The sequence below is a fragment of the Camelus dromedarius genome, chromosome 22, assembly GCF_036321535.1.
Source record: "Camelus dromedarius isolate mCamDro1 chromosome 22, mCamDro1.pat, whole genome shotgun sequence".
NCBI classification, from domain to species: domain Eukaryota; kingdom Metazoa; phylum Chordata; class Mammalia; order Artiodactyla; family Camelidae; genus Camelus; species Camelus dromedarius.
In genome coordinates this window covers 20,710,116-20,720,289 of record NC_087457.1, presented here as the reverse complement: position 1 = coordinate 20,720,289, position 10,174 = coordinate 20,710,116, and the positions used below count along the sequence as shown (strand labels likewise).

The window sequence follows — 10,174 nt, the reverse complement described above, 5'->3', positions numbered from 1 at the left end:
ATATTTAGGATAAAAGTGGTTTCCCAGATACCTTAATACATAATAAAACATACATAATAAAAATATACCTGGAATGTATAATCATACATATGTTTATTTTAAATGGCTAAGCATACTTTTGAAGTGTTTTCATTAAGCAAATAAGAAACCTGGCTAGCTACTATCAGTAAAACCAAATAAAAGTCAAATGAAGACAAATGTAAGTCAAATGAAGCCATGGTTAGATGACAAGGTGATGGATAGTAAGAGACAAAGAGCAGGAGGGGAATAAGATTATCATTTGAAAAATAACAGTACAGTTCTGCCTGACCTTAAAAACAGATCCTGGAGTCACAGAACGTTAAAATAGGAAAGGACCTGGGAGCCCGTCTACTCTTATTTACTAATTAAGTCAAAGAACTTGGATTCAAAAAGATTTGATGAGGTCATACACTAAAAAGGAGTAGTTTGGTATAGAATCAGGCTTTCTGAGGTTGCAAGGTTCTTTCTCCTGAAGCCAGTGATATTACACTTTGAAATATCTACTAGCTTAGCCTAGGTTGGTGCCCAATCTTTTTTTTTTTTTTTTTTTTTTTTTCTTATTCTTGTGTAAGAAGCTGTGAAGAACCAAGCAATAGAATTCAAACTTCTGGGAAATCTAGGAGAGACACAACTTTGAATAGCAGTAGGCTTAACTTACATCATAAAACAGAGCTTCCAGAAATCAGTTAAGACCTGTCCTCAGACAGAAAGAGACGAATATTCAGAGATCATGTGTTTTTTTGTATTATATTTTCCTGGGTGACTCATCTCTTTGCTATGTGTAGGAACCATTTTACACACTTTCATTAGTTTGTTCCTGGGAGTGTAATTCTGGATCAGAGGACGTTTATATGTTCAGCATAAATAGATCTACCGACAGTTCTCCAGTGTTGGTATATAAAAGTACACTCCCAACAGCCATAAATGGGAGTTCTAGGTGCTTCACATTCTTGCCCACACTTGGTACTGCCATTCACTTTAATTGTGCCCATCTAATGGATGTGTAGTGATAACTCCTAATTTCAATTGTCATTTCCCTGATAACTAATGAAGTTAAACACCTTTTTGTAACCTTATGGTCATTTGGATATTCTCTTCTGTGAAGTTTCTATTCAATTCATCAGTCCACTTTTCTTTATATTGGATATTTTTCTATTTTGTATGAATGCTTTATGGATTCTGGATGTGTATGTGTGTTCTTGTAATTATGCTTTTCTTTGCCTATGCTTTTATTATGCCTACAAGTAAAATTACTATTAAATATTCTCTCCAAACTGTTGTACCGTGTTATACTCCTACCAGAATGTAGAAAAATTCTAATTGCTTCATATCCTCTTCTAAACTTGACATTACCAATTGTGGGGGGGGAGTTTTAGCCATTTTGGTGGTTTCTTGTTAGTATCTCATGTTTTAATTAGCATTTCCAGTTATTCTTATGTATAAAAATACAACTGACTGTTTCATCCAGCAATTAATGTAAAGTCACTATTTCTAAAAATGTATCTTTATGTGACTTGCTTTTTCCACATACACAGTGGTACAGCCCTTGTGAAAAACAGTATGGCTGTTTTCAATACAGAATTCTACTTAAATTATAGAATTCTAAAAATGAAATAATCTATTATTGGACCCAGTAATTCTACTTCTGGCTATACACCCAAAAGAATTAAAAGCAGTGTCTCAAAAAGGTATTTGTACACTCATGTTCACATTCATAATTGCAAAATGCATTCTAATTACTCTTAGATATTCTAAAAAATTCATTTTTGATGTTTATCAAAAATTGATGTTTATCAAGGGCTTCTTAGTACTTTTGTTTGTATATATTAGTCATTGTGATAAATCCTAGAGATAAACAGAGAAGGAAGACATGAAATAGAAAATATACATTTGACCCTTGAACAACATGTACTTGAACTTATCCACTTATATATGCAACTTTTTTTCCAATCACTCTATATTCCAGTACTACACAATCGGAGCTTGGTTGAATCCACAGATGTGAAACTATGGTGTGCAAGGTCAGTCTTCCACTTGTGAAGTTATATGTGGATTTTTGACTGCAAGGAAAGTCTGTGCCCCAACCCTAATGCTGGTCAAGAGTCAACTGTGTATGTTGATCTCTGCTCCTGGTTCTTGCCACGGAGCTCCAAAAACCCTTGTAATATCCTGAGTGATAAGAACAATAGGAGCATCTTTTGTTCTACTGTTTGACCCTTCAACCCTGGTTTCCTGGTGAATTTCTTGAGTGATGGGAGTGCCTTTTGTTCTAATGAGGGGATTTATTAGAATCTTCCTGGGCTCCTAGATAGATTCAGGATGGGGGCTGATCATCAGAAAGACCAACCTGGGATTAGAAGTGTGGAACATTCAGCCCAGCCCCTCTCCAAGGAATAGAAGAGGAGCTAGAGATTGAGTTAATTGATCGTGCTTACATGGTGAAATCTCCATAAAAATTCCAAAAGTACAAAGGTCAGAGAGCTTCCAGGTTAGTGAACATGAGGAGGTGCTGGGAGTGTGGTGTTTGGAGAGGATGTGGAAGCTCTGTACCCTTCCGCAAGTCTCTGGCCCTGTGCATCTCTTCCATCTGGCTCTTTCTGAGTTACATCTTTTATAATATATGAGTAAGCTAGTAAGGAAAATGTTCCCCTGAGTTCAGTGAGCTGCTCTGGCAAATTAATCAAACCTGAGGAGGGGGTCAAGGGAACCCCTGACTTATTGCCAGTTGGCAGAGGCACAGATAACAACCTGAACTTGCAAGTGGCCCTGAAATGGGGAGGAGGGGCAGTCTCATGGGTCTGAACCCTTAACTTGTGGGATCTGTGTCCAGGTACATGGTGTCCAGGTAATTAGGTGAAATGGTAGGACACCCACCTGGTATCTTAGAGAATGCTTGGTGTGTGGACATCCCACACGTCTAGTGTCAGAAGTATGGTGAGTTTAGGAGTAAAGGGAAAACACAGGAGTTTTTTCCAATTTAGAAGACTTAATACCTTTTCTCAGTAAAGTCAGACCACAGGGAGGGAGTTCCTAGTAAACAATGAATTATAAGTCACTGCAATAAATATGAGTAAAAGAAGAATAGTACTTAAGGAAACAAACAAACAAAAGGAATAGGATGCATTATGGGAATGTTTATGAAACAATAAACTGTTGCTGTTATTAGATTATCATTTATCAGAATATGGTTTGGAATATGAAAGATATTTTCAGGTTAAGTTTATTCTTGGATACTGTTAAAATAAATTTGCTTTATAAGAGGATAAAGACATCAACAACACAAAAAAGGATTTTACTTGGGTACATTAATGATAATGATAACAGTTGGGAAACTAATGTAGTATGAACAGAAAGTGAACAAAAAAACTGAATTAAAACAATAGCAGTGAGGATCGACAGATAGGGAGAGAGAGAATTGACCATTCTGTAGCAAGTTTGACTTTATTTTTAAATTCAGGTACAGAAGATTGAGATAATTATATCCATCAATTTATGGAACATTGTCATTATCACATCATTGATCCATACAAATTCTCTCACTTACTGTTTACTATTTATTGTTTATTTATTCTTTTGTTCCTTTCATTTATATCTCAATTTTTACTCTCATTATCAACACTCACCCTCTCTTTGTAGTCAGTCATTGTATTATTTTTTGTGATCCTGTGTGTTCTGACAAATAGATCTCATCTATTATGTAAACATTTTAAATTTATATAAGTATTATTCTATTTCTTACTTTTAACATTTTCTAATTACTGTCACTAGGGGTACGTTTAATTATTTGCTGCACGTAGATGCATGATAATCCATGATGTGCAAGCCATATATTTTGCTCATCCACTTTTCCCAGGGGATGCTTAGATTTTATCCAACTACCAACAAACACTACCAAAGCTACCTCTTTCTCTCTCTGTCTCTCACAGACACACACACACACACACACACACACACACACACACACACACACTACACAAGCCTATCCTCCACATATTTATAGGACATAGAAATTGATTCACTGAGTGGAAGAAAAATGAAAACATTGACCATGATTCTGAATTGTGTACTGAGAGATGAAAACAGGATCAATGTTGAATGTACAATAACTTCAGATTTACCTACAATAACTTCTAAACCAATGTCCCACCAAACATCATATTTTATCTCTTAAATGTTTCCAAATGTACACATGTTTAAACATTTTAAAAACCACAATTCTAAGCATCCATTTTCAAAATTTTGATTTAAGTTCATGTGGAGAAGAGCTGTCCCTTCTCTGGCATGCAGCTAGGTAGAAGCCAATCTAGATCTGCATTATTTGTCCGAATCTTGAGTTACTATAAAAAATTATCATTGTTTGTGAAGAAACACTTTAACAGAGTCTGTGATAAATGAATTACCATGGAGGAAAGCTTACAGTGTGGGCATTAAAAATGAAAGAGCTTTCCTGGCGATGATATCTTAATAAAGCACTCTCAGGAAGAAAAAGAAATCATGTTTGAGTTGTCAATATGAATATCATCTTATCCTACTTTTCTTCTCTCCTGGCAGAAATATTAATGTCCTGATTTCCTAATATAGATTATAGTTCACTTTCATTTTTAGCATCAGTTTTATCCTTGCCCTAAGTTTTAATTTAATTTTTAATTTAATTTTAGTTTAAAAAGTATCATGGAATTAGTTGCATTTTGATTAAAAGATTTCTCAATAGTCTAGATAATAATGTTACATCAAGAGAGCAGGCTTGAGCAAAGAGAAGGGATAATGAAAATGTGATGTAGAGGAATGGCAGGCTTGACTGACCCCACGGGGAGCTCTGGTGCTAGAATAATCCTGGCAGTTGTCCAGAGTGGGCCTAGAATGGCCAGGTCTTTACATCCTCACACGGATCAGTCGGTCATGTAAGCCATCCCAGGTTGGGGGAGAGAGGGTGTGATTTTGGACAAGATGGCCCATGCAGCTACGATACTTCCTGACAAAACTGAAAGGTTTTCTGCCATTGGTGGTCCCAGTAAGTGGGGCAAGTCCTTCACTGAAGTGAGACCTGACTTGCTGTATGTAGTGGCTTACCTGGTGGCATAACCAAAATCTCTATTTCTTGAGAAATCTCACGCTAAGGGATCTGTACTTCTCCATTTACAGACAAAGTTTGACAAGAGAGGTCAACGGATTCTGGGTCAAAAAACTGGCTCATGACCAAAATTTGGCAAGGAATTATGACTCGTTCACTGGGGCAATTGTCTTTAACCTGCTAGTCATTCATCCTTGATTTATTTTAATGCTACAAATTGACTAGCACCCTAATTGTTCATTATTTTTGCCTCTGTGGCCACCAAGATTTACTAACCATCTCCATAATATTCTGGGGTTGTGAACCTGGTTGCCCCTCTGACCTGGCTCCTCATTACCATAATTGTATTCACTGGGCTTCAGCTAGACTTTGGCCTTTATTGTTTCAGGGCCCTGTCATCTCCATTGCTACGAGTGAGTCCAGATCTGTAATAGTGTTTTCTACCATCGGCTCTGATTCACAGAGGAGAGCCACCACTGGATTTCTTAGTGATTCTTATTTCCCTTTCACCAGTGATTTCCTATAGCCTTGGTAAACGGTGTGTCCCTTGAGACTTCTGTAGAGCGTAATGACTTGATGGGTTTCATGACATTATGTAGCTTATCTACCCAGCATATCCACCTTCCTGACATGTTTAGTCCATTCTTTCACTATCTGCCATGAAAATCTAGCTCATGGATTAACTGAACATGGACCATTGCTTTTTCCATGCTTCTGGGAGCCATCCTAGAAGTGAGTTTGCACAGTCCTCGGGGGGGCTTTCCAGATGAAAAATTCTGTGTCCCAAATCCATCTTTATTTTCTAAACACCTGATCAAGCATCCTCAGAAACCAGTCGTACTCCTACTGCTAGTGTGTGCTGGCTGGTTCTTGCCACCCCTTTGAGATGTAGTCTCTCTCTCCTTATCGGTTTCTTTTTCCTTATTCCATCTGGTTTATGTTGCCGCTAAACCCTGGTTATACAGATAGTGGCCAAGAGAGTAGGTGAGGAATGATCCTGAGAAGGGCGTATGTAGACTTTTCTGAGAAAGGCCTCTGCATGGCTCCAATCAATCAAATGGAGAGCTCTAGTCTTAAATTGGGAAGGATGGCCTTCAAGAGGCTCAGAGGTTTCAGAGGACTAGGGCAGCACCTCAAGGGTCTAGCAGATAAAGACTACCTACTCACAGTCCTTCCAGCAGTTGGGGCAAGAACTTCACTTAGGGCTATCTGCACAGTACATCCCACTGTATACAGAAGCAATGCCTGGATGAAGGTAAATGGATAGGACTCGGTGACTGATTCCTTATGAGAAGTAGGACTTAATTTTAGTTTAAAAAGTATCATGGAGTTAGTTGCATTTTGATTAAAAGATTTCTCAATAGTCTGAGGCATCCAGGATGACATAGAGCTTTATATTGAAATGGGATGATTAACAATTCTTTGAGATAAGGACCACATCATAAGAAATTGAAAATAAAAACTCTCTCTTTTGTTTGAGACGTGCTAGATTGAGATGCTTGTGATATTCCAGGAAAGAGTAGCTAATAAGTAGTGGAATACCTTTGTCTAGAACTCAGAAGACAAATTTTGGGTTGTGAAAATATGGCTGTAGAAATAAATTTTCTAATCAATGATGAGCAAAAAATGTAATACTGCAATGAGCTTATGACCTGGTGATGAGAAGAATTAAATGTTATAAACAAAAGGAGTCCTAGCTGGCACAAACTCTGATAAGGCTCTTGAAGGAAATGTGTGTGGTTCTGTGACTCATAAAGAAGAGAGTGCTGAGCCTGTTTGGGAAGATGCCTTCTGTAAGACAGATCCAAATTGGTATACAAAAGGTGACACAGAAATAGGCAAATGAAGGAGCAGGAAGCACTGAGAGAGGGAACAGTACATGCAAAGTTCCAGTGGCAGGAGCCTGATTTAACTAAAAGAATTTTAGCCACAGAAGTAGGTGTTTTCACCAAAAAGGAATGTGAAGGAGTGTGATATATAAACCAGGCAATCTGTTGGAATAAATTGTTCTCTTACTAAACTAATCAGGAGTTCATGGAGAGAGAAGGAGAGAGAGGGAAAGAGAATTTGTGGAATCATGAAGTTAAAAGAAGTGTTGGAAAAAACAAAAACTAGGAAGGATAGTTACGCATCTGGGGCTCAGTAACAATTAGGAACAGGGAGAGTTAATGGAATTAGCCTCTTTTATCCTTTCTTCCTTCTCTTAACCTAGACTTATTCTGGCTTTCTCTACCTAACTTAAAGTATAGTCAAAGTTGACTCTCAGTTTTACATTCAAAGATAGATCATTTAATTGCTTGTTTGAATTCAGTATATACTAGTAAAAGTATCTGATTGATCGGCTTGGGATTAGTTATCAGCTCTTGCTTGAATCATCTGTGGCAAGCATGGCAGAGCTAAGTAACAGAAGGGCAGTTTCTCAACGTTACTGAGAAGTGGTGGCTGAGGGGGAAGGAGGTGCCTCCCTCAGGAATGGTTCCTTTACAAGCTGATGTGTGTTTGTGAAAGCAAGACAAAACAAAACAAAAAACTTGGAAAGGATGTCATTTAGCACTATAATAAAGTAGCATAGATAAAATGTAGAAAAAATCATGTTAAATATTTTCAAAATGGATAGTTATTATTAGAATCTGTATTGGAACTTGTATTTTTATATTAAAGAAGTGATGCTAGACTACATGTTTTGGGGGAAAAAATCCTCAAAATTCAAGGGTAGATGAAATCTATAACATCTTTCAGAGGAGTTCATGGGGTCTTATAAGATTTGGCTGAGAGATGCCCCATTGAATTTCAACATGAAAGTTTCCCCTTGATGGTGAGGAGAATCTTCAGAAGAGACTCCTTTAGTTTATGAGAGAGCAAATGGTACCACTTTATAAACTCGTTATTTGCAAATGCCAAACTGTCGTGGGGATTAGACAATTTGTGAACCACAAAGCAACCCAGAGTCAGAAAACTCTCATCCATTGTCCTTCTGCCTACTCCCACAGAGAATCAGTTTGCTCATCTGTGTCTTCATGGGGTTTCTGTCCTATTTTAATGACATGGCCCTAATATCCCCTCAGTCCCAGGCTTGTAGAATGTCTACAACTTCAAGTTCAACAAGTTAATTTTACCTTATCCCTTCTATCAACTCATCTCTTCTAAACACACACACACCCCTATACACACAACTTAGTTTTGTAGGATGGGGGAATTACAAAGCAGCTCATAAGAAGAATAAGAAATGGTAGATTTTTTATTTACAGAAAATATTTTGAGACTCCTTTAAAATGGTCTATGACAGTACAAATAGCAATATTTGTTCTGGGGGCCTCATTTTTCAAGATGAACTTTGTAATCATTTGGAACTAGAGTTTTGTCCTACCAGAAATATTTTTTTCAGACTACCATGATGCAGATCTGAGCTAAAAGAGAAATATATGCTCATAAATGAAGTCAATTAGAGAAGGATTTTTTTTTAATTTAAAAGGTGGACAATTTAAGAAAGAAGAAGAGATACAAATTAATTCAGACATAATAATTAGAAAATATTAGAACATTCCTAATGGAGTTACATAATAAAATAAATTTAGCTTACATTTTCTATCCCTACACTTGCTAGATTGACTAAGAGTGAGAGCACTAGACTTTGTGCTAATTTACTAGCTGCATACAATTCAATTAACTTTGTGTGTGCGTGTGTGTGTGTGTGTGTGTGTGTGTGTGTTAAATAAAATGAGGGCAATAATGTGTCTGTTTCACAGGGTTGTTGTGATAATGTGCCGTTAGTTCAGGATCTGCTAAATTGCTCTATGAACTAAGAGCTATTAGGATTAAATCCATAATTAGGGTAGAAATAAAAGATGTTGTCATGGGGGTTTGGGAGAAATTCTTAGACAAGACCTTACCGTAAGGACTACCTATGTAGAGTTACTAATACCCTAAGGTCTTATTCTTAATTTACAAATTCAGAAATGTGATTTTGTTCAAGTCAAGAAGTGATTCTCCTTTTAGCAATTAAATTATTCTTACAGTAACTGACGTACACATGCAAAAACCAGAGCTGGGCTCAGCGTTACCTCTCCTTCTCGCTTCTTACTGACGACAAAATGTTACATCTCTGAAGCAGACCGAATTCCTAGCAATGTTTAGCATAGTCTATCCAGTATTTAAAGATACCTGGGAAGCCAAATTATAAATAGAATTTAGTGGTACTCTACAAAGACTCTCAATAAATATTTGTGGAGACATAGTAGCTTTTAAGTCTTTAATCACCTCTTTTTTTTTTTTCACCTCTTTTTGAGTCTTCATGCTGAACAATGCACCTCCTTTTAAAATAGGTCTTCCTTCAGAGTTTATAAAATACAAGTGATTAAACCAGTATTTCCACCGTGTGTTCAGAGAGACGTCATTCTACCTATTCCAAAATGTGGGTGAGTGCTGGGGGGACCCTTTGGACAAATGTTTGGGGAACTTTTTATTAGACAAACTTAAGTATTTCTCTCCTTCAGACTTCTCAGAGTGTTTAGTAGGCTAATATGCATTATGAATCCCTGAGTGGGAATATATCATGCAGTGGTTTCCTAAATTTATTTAAAAACTGAACTCTTTTTTTTCGCTGGGCTCATTACAATTCTGATATTCTATTAAGCTTGTTTGGGGAAGACAGATACACTAATAGTGAAGCTTTAGGCTTTATGTTCTTGTTCTGCAAATTAAAATATGGATTTTTTTTCAGTCACCCATTTACAGATGACAATCTTTAGGATAGATAGCACTATTATTAATTATTTACTTATTATTTTTTCTTAAGTCAGAAGCCTGAGGTTTTTTGCAACTGTCTCCATTTACCACCAAGAAAAATAGCTTGCTTGGTTTTCCCACGGCCTTCTTCATTAGCAAATCTCTACCTCTTGCACATTCTCAAGGTGTAGGCTTAATTTCATGTTAAAGTGGCACAATGCTGGTGCTTCTATGCACATTTAAGGTTGCGTCATACAATTAAAATTAGATGATTAGTCTCAGCCCCACCAATGATTTTTTTTTCCTGATAGTGATTCCAAAAGATGCCCTGTAAAAAACTGTTTCTCAAGAATATTA

At 36.9% G+C, this 10,174-nt stretch overlaps 1 protein-coding gene across 1 annotated transcript in view; it reads left to right on the top strand.

Annotated features, from left to right (window-relative positions):
• The first annotated feature begins 9,436 nt into the window (after positions 1-9,436).
• SGCZ (sarcoglycan zeta) overlaps positions 9,437-10,174 on the top strand; it is a 125,704-nt gene continuing 124,966 nt past the window's right edge. The window contains exon 1 of the mRNA XM_031440419.2: positions 9,437-9,507. Within this exon, the coding sequence (XP_031296279.2) occupies positions 9,502-9,507 (6 nt within the window). The 5' untranslated portion in view covers positions 9,437-9,501. The remainder of the gene's footprint in view (positions 9,508-10,174) is intronic.